This window comes from Heterocephalus glaber, unplaced genomic scaffold (genome assembly GCF_053883595.1).
Source record: "Heterocephalus glaber isolate CG9 unplaced genomic scaffold, H.glaber_assembly_v1.0 deba00001442, whole genome shotgun sequence".
Classification (NCBI taxonomy): Eukaryota; Metazoa; Chordata; class Mammalia; order Rodentia; family Bathyergidae; genus Heterocephalus; species Heterocephalus glaber.
The window spans coordinates 10,520,091-10,535,758 of NW_028258296.1; the positions used below are offsets into that span (position 1 = coordinate 10,520,091).

The 15,668-nt window shown below is 32.6% G+C and overlaps 1 protein-coding gene across 1 annotated transcript in view; it reads right to left on the reverse strand.

Annotated features, from left to right (window-relative positions):
• The window catches only part of Lrriq3 (leucine rich repeats and IQ motif containing 3), a 139,738-nt gene that overhangs the window by 90,809 nt on the left and 33,261 nt on the right, over positions 1–15,668 (reverse strand). Inside the window, 1 exon segment of the mRNA XM_087212910.1 lies at positions 4,830–4,972. Within this exon segment, the coding sequence (XP_087069036.1) occupies positions 4,830–4,972 (143 nt within the window).

Genomic DNA, 15,668 nt, shown 5'->3' on the forward strand with positions numbered 1-15,668 from the left:
GGAAAACCGGGCAGTTCACCTCTGTGTCAGCAGTGAGGGAAGTTATGAGAGTGAAGTCAAACATTTAATATAGACCCCAGGAGAGTGAAGAAGCCAGGAACACAGAATGTCTGAAAAAAGTCACAGGCAGTAAACAGAGCCAACCCAAGAGAAAGACCATAAAGGTTACAATCTGCAATGCCACAGTGGAAGGGCCACCTAAGCCTTTTGGAGTTCCCATCTCATCATAATTTGCCCCAGGTTCTGGACACAGAGATAGATAATTTAACATGTACTCTGCTGGGTTTTGGTCCTATTCCTTTTTTTCTTACATTTATTTCTTCCTTTTGGAAAGGCAATGTTTACCTTTTATTATTATATGGTACCACTGTTTAATCTTCTTTTTGATTTTTAGGGTGGTTCAGTCTAAGAGCTTGTATCACAGAATTTGGACTTGGACATTTCTGCAATGCTAGCATGGTTAGAACTTTAGAAACCCTCAGAGATAGGCTAAATGTATATTACATAAAGAGATGTGGATGAATATTTGGGGGCCAGGGTTAAAATGTAGTTTGGATCTAGAACATCCCTCAAAACTTTCATGGTAGGGATTTTGGAGGGTGGTTAAATCATGGGGGGACCATACTCATTTGGAGATTAATATACTGGGGAGTTCAGCAGTTGAGTGTGATGTTGGGGGCTGGGGCTTGGTAAAAAGAGATGGGTGTCGGGGGCATGACCTGGAAGGGTATATCTCTCTCCCAAGTACTCCCTTTTCTCTTTGCTTCCTGGTCATGATGTGAGGAGTTTTCAGTCTTCCTACTTACCAGGCCTTTCCACTGTTCTCCTTCTGCCTTGGATCTAGTTAAGCAGGAACTGTAACTGTAACTCAAAATACTTCACAATGTCCTCTCCATGTTGCTTCTGCTTTGGGAAAAGGTAATGATGGACTGAAACTTCTGAACCTGTGTGGAAAATTAAATCTTTCCTCCTTTAAGTTCTGGGTGTCAGGTATTTATCTCAGAAATGGGAAAGCTGACCAACATAAACATAATCAAGTTGGTTTCATTCCAGGGATGCCAGGATGGTTCGTTATATGCAAATCAATAAATGCAATACACCACATAAATAAAATCAAAGAACGAAAACTAGATGTTCATCTCAATTGACTCAGAAAAAGTCTTTGGCAAAATTCAACATCATTTTCTGGTAAAAATCCTGAAAAATTAGGTATTAGAGGATCATGCCTCTATATAATAAAGGCTATATACAACAAACCCAGAGCAACATCATACTGAATAGGGAAAAACTAGAAGTATTTACTCTAAAATCAGGAATGAGACAGAATATCCATTCTCATCAGTCCTATTCAAAATGATACTTGAATTTTTAGCCACAGCAATTAGGCAAGAGAAAAAAATAAAAGGGATATAAATAGAAAAGGCAGAAGTCAAATTATTATTCTTTATACACAATATAATTCTTTATGTAAAGTTCCTAAAGACTGCACTCAAGGACATTTAGAACTTTTAAACAAATTCAGCAAAGTATCAGAATACAAAATCAACATTTAAAAATCAATAGCCATTCTATATGCAAATGATGAGAAAGAAATCCGAAAAATTCCATTTACAATAGTTTCAAAAAACTAAGTAGAAATCAACCTAACCAATAATGTCAAATACCTCTACAATGAAAACTACTGAATACTGAAGAAAGAAATTGAAGACATTAGAAGTTAGAAAGACCACGCACATTTATGAATTGGCAGGATTCATATTATTAAAATGTCCATATTACCAAAAGTGATCTGAAGATTCAATACAATCCCCATCAAAATTCCAATAACCTTCTTCACAGAACTAGAAAAATATTCCTAAAATTCATAGGGAAACACAAAAGATCCAGAATATCCAAAGAAATCCAAAACAAAAAGCAATGCTGGAAGCATCACAATACTACAATACTTGATTTGAAATTATATTACAAAGCCAAAGGAACAACAGCAGCATGGTACTGGCACAAAAATAGGCATTAGAGCAACAGGGTGGAAGTCACAAAAGAAACCTGCACAACTACAGCCATCTGGTTCTTGACAAAGGAGCCCAAAGCATACAATGGAGAAAAGACAGCCTCTTTAACAAATAGTCCTGGAATAAGTGGATATCCATACTTAGAAGATTCAAACCAGACCCTATTTCTCACCCTGTATAAAAAAAATCAATTCAAAATGGAACAAAAAATTAGGTATAAGACTTAAAACTTTGTAAGCGCTAGAAAAAAGCACAGGAGAACACAAGAAGTCATGGGCATCGGCTGAGTAAGATTCCAGTAGCACAGTGCATAATAGCAAGAATCAACAACTGGAACTACATCCAATTAACTAGATTCTATACAACAAATGAAGCAACAGAGTGAAGAGATAGCCTGAAGAATTGAAGAAAATCTTTGACAGCTACTCTCCCAACTAAGGACTAATATGTAGAATTCATGGTTTGTAATGGGTGAAGGATATGACCAAAATATATTAGACATGTTGAACCAAGTATTTTAAAAATTAATAGGCACTAAGAATAATAGTAAAAAACTCAAAAATTTTAAAGTTCTCCTCCCCCAAATTGCCCAATCAATAAATAGGCAAATGAATTGAACTGATACTTCTCAAAAGGAGTACAAATAGCCAAAAAGTATATGAACAGATATTCAGCATTTTTAGCCACTGGGAAAATGCTAATCAAAACTACCTTGAGATTCTGTAACCCCAGTCAGAATGGTGATTATCAAGAATAAAAAAATAATCAATATTAGCAAGAATGTGAAAAAAGGAAACCCTTCTACCCTGTTGGTAGGTATGCAAATTAGTACACTCACTATGCAAATAACTTTGGAATTAAAAAAAAAAACTTAAAATAGACCTGCCCTATGACTGAGGTATACCACTCCTTGTTATATATCCAAAGGAATTCCAGTTGGTATAGTATAAGGACACATCAATACCCACATTTATTGTGGTACAATCACAATAGTGAGGATGTAATCAATGTACAAAATGGAGTATTATTCTGCTAAAAAGAATGAAATTATGTCATTTGTGGAAGAAATGGATGGAAATAGAGATTGCTGTGTTAAGCAGAATAAGCCAGAACCAAAAAGGCACATATTGTAAGTTTTTTCTACTATACAGTACCTAATAAAAAAAAAAGAGGAACATACAAGGGGAAGTATTACTAGACAATAGAAAGCAAATAAAGGGGAAGGGAGAGGGGATATAAATCAAGGTAAAGGTGAATGATATGATTACATGTCATATATGAAAATGCCACATGGAAATAAAATACCTTGTAAAATTAATTTGCACTAATATAAATGTATTTGAAAAAGAAATATAATCATGAAGGAAAATAGAAATGGAAAACTTCATAATAAATATATCTAACCAAAATTCATAATATTAAAAATACATGTAAAGGCTTAAAAATACATTCTATGCAGCTTTATAAATATTAGATAAAATAATCTTAGAAAAATGTCATTTCTATTCATGCATGTGATAGTCACTTCCCAAACTTTACATATATAATATATCCTTAAATTATATATTATATATTGGCACATATATATTTAAAACACATATATTGACTATAAATATATCCACATATATATAAATTAGTTATCAGTCTAAAAAAATTAGTTATCAAGATATAACATTTACAGAAAACTTCTTCTGTTTTAAAGTATATACAGAAGAGGTTGGCATGCTATAAGGTAAATGAGTTTATATTCTACACATTGAGTCAAAAGAAACTTCACATGAACTTTATAATTTGATGAGTTTACTCTCATGTGGAGCAAGTTAATATAGTTGACTGAGTAGTGGTGAGGAAGAAGTTTTGAGTCGGATCCATTTGCCTTGTAAACCTATATTTTATTCAAAGGGTAACTTTGATTTGAAGACTCGGGGAAGATCTTGTCCTACCCAGGGTGCAGGTTTTCATTTACACAGAGATCAGACTAATGACAGATGAGACCTTTCCTAGTTCCTTTTAATCACGCTTATATAACTGAAACATTTATAGTTCAGGGTGCTCAGGAACAGGCTTACATATGAAGTTTATTTATCACAAATATGATGCTTTAAAAATTATATAAAGTTTACCATCATTAATTCCACTGTAATCCTGATTCTTCATTTCTATCATTACCTAATATCCAAAGCAAAACAAAACCCCGAAGGTTAAAAAAAGCACACTCTAACATCAGATAACCTGAAGTCAAAAGCTTATGTGGTTTTTTGAAAAATTAACCACTGCTGAGTCCTAGTTTCCCCATTTATAAAAAGTAGATAAAATACCTGTCTTATGGTGTCAGGCAGAATAAACTCCATACTACATTCAGAATACTGAGCACAGTGTCTAGTGCATGGTAGGCACTCAGTTGATGTAAGTAGATTTCTTTCTTTTTCCATTTTATCGTTAAAGAAATTTACTTTATCATAAAACACTGAATGTTATACTGCGCACAGAATTATTAGTCCTTAATAGACTAAATATTCACTTTCAATCACCAATAAGTTTTCTATCAGTATTACAACTTGCAATAACTGAGAGAAAAATGTACAAAGTACTAATTATAAAATCGTTGGGATAAGTCAGTGTATTATGTAATAGTGTATTAATTACATTATTTTCACCAAGAGAATGCAAAGCAAAAGATTAACAATATAATGGAAGATATCTAAATACATAAGTTACAACTTTAGTATCATAAATAAAATTATTTCATGGTAATTATTTATACTAATTATAATTAATATGCTACTAATTACACTTAATATGCTACTAATTACTTACATGTTTCCAACGTGCAAGTTTTCCTTTTATGTTAGTTTCAAGCTTAGAAAAGATATCCTTAAAGACTTTGTCTTCATTTTCTTTGGTTATGTAAACCCATTTGGTTTCATAGTCTCTAATAATTTTCTCCTGATGCTTTTTACACAAAAACGAATGGCTGAATATAAGGGGAGGGGAACTATCCATTAGATTTTTGGCAAAAAGTCAAAACTACTGATGAATTTACAACATCTTAGAAATGATGATGATAAATACAATGTAACATTTTTTACCTATACATTATAATACTATGTAAAGACTAAAATTTATTCATCAATACTCATGAAGGAATAAAGGAGTGCTGAGAAATTTCTTCAGCTACAAACCCATTAAACAATTCATTACTGATACCTGTTATGTATTTTAAAATATAAAGGCAGAAAGAACATTACTAAATTATCAATATAAATATAAGATAATCAGTGGGCCTTTTTCCTTGTCAGTAAAGAAGTAACATGTAATTTCTGGCCTACAAAAATTATATTTGTATTACATTACAAAAACACTGAGAATGGAAGTCTTGAACAGAAATGTTCAACAGAATATTGTACAAGCCACTAAATAATTTTCACTTTTCTATTAGTCACACCGAAAAAGGTAAAAATGAATAGGTAAGATTAATTTAATACTATACTTTATTTAATGCAATATATCCAAAATATTAACAGATCTACAAACTAACACCATACCTAAAGGTAAAATGCTAAATGCCTTTCCTTCTAAGATCAAATACAAAAAACGGTATGTCCCCTCCCACCAAAACTATTCAACACTGCAACACCATAATAGAACTTCTTCTTCTATCAATGGAAAAAGCTCGGCACTATAAGCAAAGAATAATAAGATTATATTCATGTCATCATATCAACAAATAATTGGAGGAAAAAATGTATTATCATACAAATAAATGCAGAAAAGGCATTAGAAAAAACTGAGCAGCCCATCTTTTTTTCAACAATCTTTGTAAGGGAAGATCAAATTAAAGAACACCAACATCACGGAAATGACTCACCAAAAATGGATCTGAATTTTTTTTTCTTTGTACCAGGGATGGAACTCAGGACCCTGCACTTGCAAGGCAGGGGTGGTGCTTCTGAGCTAAATCCCCAGCTACTCACCAAAAATGGATAGCACTCATTTTATATGACAAAATAGTAAAATCATTTGAATTAAAATAATGAACTAGATGAAAAGTTTATAGTTACAGCACTTATTTAAGAGCAGAAGTAAAACAAAATAATGCAAGAAAACAATATTCCTATTTCTCATCTGCCTCAAGTGGGTTCTATTTACTCTTTAATTCAAAATATTTTTATTGGTGACCTATATGTTAGTTCAGGTAAGACATGGTAAGAGAATAAAATGTATAACAGTGTCAGTTTACCTCTCATGCTGAGCATGGGCCAGAATACATTCATAACATGGGTTGAATGATGACATCCCATGGGAAAGGGAATACATGAAAACAAGGGCACACAATAACCACAAAAACATGTGTTAGGTTTCTACCTAGAAGTCCCCCCAAAGCCTCATGCATTCATAGGTGGGACTTCAGGGAGGTGACTGGATCATGGTGCCTGATACTCATCAGTGGACTGGTCCACTGAGTGAGTTTACAGCTCACCTCCTTGTCTGAGGTGAATCCTGGCCAAAGAAGATGGTCCACTAGGGATGTGGCCTGGAAGGGTCCACATTCCTTCTCGCTTTGCAGGCAGTCAGACATGAGCAGTGGGTGGTTATCTAGAGCTGTAGATCCTTTACTGGCTATTCTACCTTCTATGGGTGGTCAAGGGCAGCTGAACTGTGCCAACTGTTTTTTTCTGATAAGAAGTGGGCCAAGGCGTGAGAGGGCCTCAACCGAAAAGAGCCCCTAAGTGGAGAGGTGAACACAAACTAAACATGAAGTAGAACTAGGGATGTTCCACCTAATGCGTCACGCATGCTGACTGACATGGGTGTCCTTGAGTTGACCTATCATTGTTGTATGCTTAAGGCCAATCCACATACACAGGTAATTGATTTCTGGGGAATGATGGGAAAACCCATGTGCAATTCAAAATTAAAAGTAGGGAAAGAATAAATCATAAATATGCAGGAGTGGGGCATGGAACACCCTAAAACAGGACACATGGTAAAGTAAAAGAATCTAGAACAAAAGAACTGTCAACCTTCACACTCTGGTGACATCCTGGCTTTTTTGTTATCAGTATCCTACTTTGCAGTAACTCTTTGGTTTTGAAACCACTTCCTTGCATGCTTTAATCTAATCTTTATAGATTACACAGGGAATATTGTGATATCTATAGATATATCTGATTCTTAAAGGAGTCTGTGATCTCACCAAAATAAATAAATAAGAAACCTGGGAATATACATTAAAATAAGGATGTTCTAAAAATGCAGAAGCATAAAAATAAAAGTTAAATGGACAAAAAAATCAAGTCTTAAACATCTGAAATGCGTAAAGTAAAACAAACTCAATGAATATAAATCCAGATATCATTCAACTAAAATAAGCCTAAAATATGAGTTTTAACTTCTTTTAAAACAAAAATAAACTGACAATAAACCAAAAACTATGCTATGAATAAGACAGATGAATTCCTCAAGACAGAAGTTTGTTCCACACAGGAAGTACTCAGTGTTAGGGAAATTCTGTGGTACAAAGACTCCTGGCCAAGAAATTAGTACATTAGCCCCTACATGGAGCTAATGCTTTTGCCCCACTGAATTAAGGCAGCATTATTTTGTTCTGTCTTTGTGTGGAAATGTGGGATGATATATTAAATAAAAATAATATACTTGAAATTTGAAGACTAGAAAGACAGTATAAAGTCCCATAAATAGTTCTCAAAAATGAGGACATATATTCATCAGTTCCAATGATTCTCCCCACTAAGGTTGTCAGAGGGCCAGGCAGTAACTTCAGCAAATTAAAAAAAAAAATTCTCTTTTGGGAATTAAATAACACAATAAATTTTTAGATTAATCATTAGTTAAAAATTCAGTATATAATACTAACAAGATATTTCATTATTTTTAACATTTGAGTTTTAAAAGTTTGAAATTAATTATCTAAATTTAATAGAAAAATACAGGGAAGTGAACATCAAAACTCATGAAATGTGGATCAGAGCAATTTTTCATAATAACATAGATACATTTTGCATATTTCTAAAAATTTACAAAATATGATATGCAGAGCTTTAATTTAGATATTAATAAAAATTTGAAGTAGTATGGTTTTTTGGCAATACATAACGTACATTAATAAATTATAAAGTATATAAGCATGAAAGACAAAAAGGACCTATAATTAAAATAATTATTAATTTGAAAATACAGCTGTCTTGTTTATACTTGGTAGTCTTTAGCTCTATTTTCCCAAAAGAAAATTATTGGTTACAATGAAGTGCCATCTTTCAGTTCTTTTTTTACTGTAAAATAAAAGCAGCTCAAATTGTTGAAAAATAATTATTGTGTACAGCAAAATAAAAATTATCATCTTTACAACATTTGTGACTGCCGGGGATTTAGCTCAGTGATTTCGCCGCCTGCTGCGCAAGAGCAAGGACCAGAGTTTGATCCCGGGTACAAAAAAAAAACAAACAAAAAAAATTTGTGACTAAAAATATTTTAAACAGAAATTAACTGAGAAGTAATGTAAAAGACTGTAGTTTTCCACTTTGACAGTGACTGAAAGTAAAACATAAAGGCAGATGTAAAAATGTGTATATTTTAATACAATTAGAAATGTTAGCTTTCTATGTACCCTCTAAATGCTACTTTCAAATTCATTTACCAATATGTCTCATTCCATTAAAAACTTAATAAATGTCTCATATAAAATGTACAAAAAAGGTAAACAAATTCTCATAAGATCTTAGTTATTAATGTGTTTATAATAATACTATTATAAATATCGGAAGAGCATATATCGTATTCATAATATTAATAATGAACAGTATAGTTACTAGTATCAGTAATACAATAATAAAAAATAATTTATATGCTTATTGGCCTGAGAATTCAAATTCTATAAATGGTTTTTAAAGATATAATAATACATAATATATAAATTTAAGGGGTTTTCCATTTTTTTTAATTTTGGAGAAAACAGAAACAGGATCCAAACATCCAAAGGGAAGAAAAAAGCTTACCTAAGTAGAATACACCCATTCAAAAGAATGCAGGCAGCTACTGAACATCATAATGTGAAATAATGTTCAGTAGTATAGAAAATAGAAGCACATCTATCAGAAAATCTTTTTGTAAAACAAACACGCACATATATACCCATATGAATGCATTTACTTTAAAAATTTACACATACACAACTACTAATCATTACTATTCCCTCTTTTTATAGAACATTTCACAACTGCCTAGTCATACATTCAGTTGCATTTTCCCTTGCACATGTGTACATAAACTTTTGCCTTCCTCATATAAACACTGAACCTTGTGAAATTTATTTCTTTATACTTTACTGTTCTAATACACATTATTGAAATCCCTTAAGTTAAACAGATGTATTACTACTGTGGTTGGTGGTGATGGTATTTGGGCATTGAAGCCAGGGTAGAGCTTATTATTTTAATAGCATATTTCATACTATCCTTTTGTATCAAATTTTTAATTATTCACATGTTTCTCCAAGTTTCCATCACTAAAAATAACAAAATATGTCTTAATGTCTCTGTCTCTTTTTCATACACATGCACACTCACACACACATTTTATTTTGGAATATAAATTTCAAGAAGTGTTATTGGTGTATGAATATGTATATATACACACACACACACACACACACACGCACACACACATATATATATGAAAGCGAGATGAGAAAGACAGACTTATTTTATAGAATTAGGTCACACAATTATGGAAGCTGGCAGGTCTGAAATCCACAAAACAGGCCAGTAGGAAAGAATTAATTCACAGTCTTGAGTCAAAATCTGCAGTTTAAAAACTCAGATGGATTTTCTATGTTGCCTTGTTGAGGCAGAAATGTTTCTTCAAAATAAGTCTTAGTACTTCTTATTGACTAGTTGGATGATTCCATTCACACAATGGAATGTAGTCTGTTTCATTAAAAATCTATATATTTCAATTTTAATAAAACTCAAAACATACTTTTACAGGAACATTTACACAAGGAAGCTAAAGTGCCTTACATATATATATATATATATATATATATATATATATATATATAAAAATATATATATTTTTTTAAAGGAACAAATGATATTAGAAGCCAAGGAAAAGATTATATTGATGAAAGGGTCAATTTACTCATTATACATAACAATGCTAATCATGTGTGCACCTAGCAACAATGCACCAAAACAGATGATGTAAAAACTAACATAAATGAAGGGAAAAATAGACAATTCCATAATAAGAGTTATAGACTTCTTTATCACACCCTAAGCAGTAAGTAGAGTGATTTCAGAGTAAATAAATATATTGAAGAATATAAAAATTCTACCCACCAACTCTGCTTAACTGATTTTTATAAAACATTCCACCCAAAATAGAATTTCTTCCCAACAACATGAGACAATTCTCCACAATATATGATTCAAGCAAAGCTATAAAATAAGTCTCAATTTTTAAAAATTAATATAAAATAATTATGTCCTCTGACCATGGAAAAATTAAATTAAAAACAAAAGTTCGGTTAGTAAAATGTAATACATTTGGAAATTAAATACTTATTTTTAAGGAATCTAAGAATCAAGGAGAAAATGGCAAATGTAGCTAGAAAATACTTATGTTGAATTAAAACAACACTTCAAAATTTATGAGATAAAATTAAAACAGTGCCTATAAGGAAATTTATAGAAATGCCTATATTAGAAAAGATTAAATATCTCAAATCAATTATCTAAACTTCTTTTTGAGAAACTTGTCAAAAACAAAACCATAGCAATCAGAATCAAAGCAATAAAGACTGGAGAAGAAATTGATTAAATGGGTAACTAGAGAAACAGAGAAAACCAATGAAAAATAGTTGACTCCTTGGAAATATAAACAATATTGTCAAAGATTTAGGTAGGCTGAATGAGATAAAGTCATAAATTACTAAAGTCAAAATAAAAGAGACAATATTATTAATGATGTGACCAAAATTAAAAGTTATAATGAGAAAAAAATTTAAACCCCACAGTATTATGCTAACAAATGAGAAAATACAGATGAGATGGGCAAACTCTTCAAAAGACACAAATTATTAAAGCTAACTTAAGAAGATACAGAAAATTTAAATAGATCTACAACAAGAGAGGAAATGGAATTTATAATTTAAAGTATTCCTATAAAGGAAAGATCCAGCCAAGATAGCTTCACTACACAGGTTTTACCAAATACATAAAAAAGAAAAAAAATACCAATTCTTCATAACCTCTTTCAGGAAAGAACATTTCCCAATTCATTTTGTAAGATTTGTTCAGCCTATAAGATGGTGGCCTTGCTGTGTTCCCGTTGCTCAACAGTGGGCACCTTTCCAGGGGAACATTTTGGGACCCTAATGGCCAGAATACCAGTAATTTCAAAAATAAATAATCCTAAAAAAATCAGTGATTTAATATAATACATATTAATAATGACAAAACTGCCTCAAGATTTTGGGTCATGTATTTGGCATTACTTCTTATTTTGAGCAGTGAAGAGTGGACTGTCCTTACTCAATTTTTATTTTACTTAGTTAATTCAGTCAGTGTCTAGGAAGTGTGTTGGAAAGACTGTTCTTAATCATTATTTTTTCCTAATTGTAAATAAAAAATTCCCTTAACCTTCTTCAGTATTTTTTCTCTCTTCATTACCATTCAGCAGATATTGCCAAAGCTGAGGGAAAAAACAAGATGAGGTCATTTTCACTCTGTAACTCAAACCAAAACCAGCTGGAATGTGAAATACAGTTCTATTTTTATCTTAAATCTTATTCTTCAATTACCTTCTTTTCAAGGTTAATAATAAAAATAATTTTTATTTTTTGTATCACCTGTTAAAAATCTTAAGCATTTTTAAAATGTTGTGATATTTATGTCTATTTCATTAATGATTGCTTTGGCTTTCAGTTCACAGCTCCCAAAACGTAGGAGATAGCTCTTTACATTCAGCTACATAAAAATCACATATACTTAATAGGGGAAAATCATTTAAATTTTTTGACTATTCTTTGTAACATTTCCTTTTAGTTAGATAATCAATATAGCAAATTCAATAGTTTGTTTACTAAATTGGTTCTCCAGATTTCATATAATTAGCAACTTCGCATGCATTATAAAAATGTATATGCAAAATCTTAACCTGTTAATTATAGAATTATGATTGCTTTGGGAAAAATAGAATATGACTTCAGAATTTTGAGGAAAATGAAAGAAGAAAGAAAAGGAGGGAGGGAGAGAGGCAGGAAGCAAATGATGGAAGGAGAGAAGGATTAAAGAGAAAAGAAGTGATGACAGCCACTATTGAAGCAATCTTACCAATTTGTAGTCACTCACTATGTGGTTCTTTTTTCCTACCACAAGCACCGCTACTGAATTGCTTATCAAATTCTCTATCATGTACCTATAAGTACTTTCTCTTCGACCTCTACAGCTATATTTTTAACCAGGCCCTTTGGCAGATCTACACACTTTAGTATATTAAATTTGTTACCTGTAGTTTTCCTCTTATAATTTTGACTCCAATAACTTGGAGAGTGATATTTGATGATTTTTATCCTATATTTAAATACTTAGAATGGTTTGTACTATCTATAGTAAACTAATATTTCTTGATATGAATACTGACTATATAGAAATATTATTGATAGGTTTCAGAGATCAAATTAAAATGCACATTGCTATAATTTGGATCTTGATGTCTACAAAAGCCTCCCTTATTAAATATGTAATCCCCAGAAGGAAGGCGGTGGAAACTTTAATAGGTAAGTCATACAGGTAGGTAGGCCTTCCAGCCAATAGAGGAATGTCCTTAAAGGGAACTCTCATCACTTCCTCACTTTCTTTTGCATCCAGTCATGAAGTGACCATTTTCGCTTTGCCACATTCTCTTGGCATGATATACTACACCCCCACCAAAAACCTAAAAGCAAGGAAGCCACTGACTGCATCATTGACTGCAACCTCCAAAACTGTAAGCCACAATAAACCTTATTTCTTTGTAAGTTGATATAGTTATGAAAGCTTACACAGAAAATTGTTTCTAAGAACAAGAGTCATCACTGTATATAATTATGTCAGAGAGTTTTTGAAATTGGTTTGCAAGAGGAATTTGCAAAAGTTTGATGGAGTGAGCTAGAGAAAGCCTACAATACTGTAATTAGAGCTTAATGGGTGGTTCTGGTGAGGATTCGGAAGATGCTGGTGAGTATATGGACTATAAAGGTGATTCTGATGAGGTTTCAGATAAAAATGAAGCAATTGTGTTAACAGCCACACTGTTTATATGATGTCAATAAATGTCAATAAATTTTATCCATGCTCTGAGGCTTTGGGGAAGGTTAGGCTTAAAGGTGACAGACTACTTCATCTGGAAAAGAAAATTTCAAGGCAGCATAGCATTCAGGCCCCAGCGGAGGTATTATTGATTGGTTTTAGCCAAATGTATGTTGAAAATTAGGAACAAAAAGGAACAGAGCAGAAGGATTTGAAAAAAAATACAGTTGTGCCTGAAAGGGAACATATTTAAAAGTGCTTTTCAAGGACAGTGCAGCGATAGGTGCCAACAGAAAGAAGCCAAGTCCTTTGTATTGAACAACAGAAAAGATTCCTAGAGGAAACCTCAAAATCATCAAGTCCTCAGGTATCAGGGGCCCAGAAATTAGAAATAAAAATCTGTTTCATAGTCTTTTCAGAGCAGATACTTCTCAAAAGAGCATACCAGGCACCATGCTTGACCAGGATTGTCTAAGCCAGCCAGCACTCACCTCCTACACAGCTGAAGCTCAAGTGGGTCCAGGTTACAGCTCATAATTGCAATAGACACTGGGCATCTTTTCCAGGATACTGTTTTTTGGGGGCATGTGTTATGCAAGAGTTATATGGTGACAGAGGCTTACAGCAAGATTTCAAAGGAAAGCTTCAGAAGCCAGAGAGTATGCTGGAGAATTGAAGGCCCTGTAAGTAGCCCCTGACAGGTTGATGTGTGAAGCTGAAGCTGGGGTGGAGAACTAAGGAAGGAAGAGATGACAGGGACATGGATTTCCTCCCCAAGGAATTGCAGGAAGCCTGCAAAAATCTGCTCATGTGAAGCCAGGAAGGCCACAAGGGTGGGACTGCAGAAACCTTTGGGATTCTGCCTGCCACGATGTGACCTGGATGCTGCACAGAAATCTGTAGGATTTAATGTTTGCCCTAATGGGCTTCAGTCTTGCTCTGGTCTGATGCTTCTTATCTCTCTGTTACTCTCCTTTGAAATGACAATGTTCATCCTGTGCTATTGTATATTTTAAGTACATAATTCTTTTGATTTTTACAGGATCTGAAAAACATGTCTTGAGTCTCAGATGAGACTTTGAACTTGGAATTTTGAACAATGCTGTAACAGTTATACTTCAGTGTCTCTTAAAAGATGTACTGCACTATGCATGGAAAAGCATAGCTGTAATCCCAGCACTCAGAAGCTGAGGCAGGAGCATCACCACAAGTTCAAGGCTAGCCTAGGCGATTTAGTAAATTCAAGGATTGTCTGAACTACAAAGTGAGACCCTTTCTTAAAAAACAAAATAAAAAATGATGTACTGAGTGCATGTTCATTGTGAGATGGACATGAGTCTTTGAGAGCCAGGAGCAAAATACTCTAACCTGGACTTTAAATGCCTCCCCGCAAAGGCCTATGTGTTAAACACTAGTTCCCAACTTGGTGTTATGTGGAGGTGGTAGAAGCTTTAATAGGTCGGAGGTAATGGGAGGTCTTCCAGTCACTGCATGCCCTTGACACAGCCTCTGGTCTCTTCCTCTCACAAAGTTGCATTCTAGCCATGAGATGAATGGTTTTGGCCTACCACTCACACCTGCAAAACTGAGAGCCAATGTAAAATTTTCCTCTTTTTAGTTACTTTTTATGAAAACTTACAGGTACCACTTAAATTAAAACTTTATTACTATGAATATTTAATTGCCAGAGTAACCATTTAAAGAATGAAAACAGACTGTATCTTTCAAATAGTAGAGGAGGAACATAAAAATTCAATCTCAGGAAAAATTAGAGGGAAAATGTTAGACTGAGGGACAAATGTAAAACACAAAACAGTACAAAGCATTTAATTTCCAATGCATCATGATGGGCATTCAAGGTAAATAACCCAAATATAATCACTATAAATAATAATATAAAGATTATCCAATTGGGTTGAAAATTTATGTATGTAAAATAGAGAAACAGAAAACTTATAACAAACAAAAATGAATAACAGCAAATATTAAACCAAAAACAAACTAGGGTCAATATATCTCATAAACTTTAGTGAATAAAAATAAAGATTATTAGAGTATCATTTTATAAAAATAAAAGGTTTAATTAAAAGATTGATATAATTTTAAAACTGTCATGAAACTAAAAACATAGCTCAAAACATATAAATATTTGCCATAATTCTAATAAAAAAATAACAATATAACAACATAATATTTAAATATAAAATATATATAATATGTAAATATCAATATATAATAACAATATCAACAGTAAGAAATATTAAAATATTTCCCTCAGAAAATGATAAAACAAGCAATCAAAACAAGGAGTAGAATATTTAAATAACACTTAACAAATTACCTA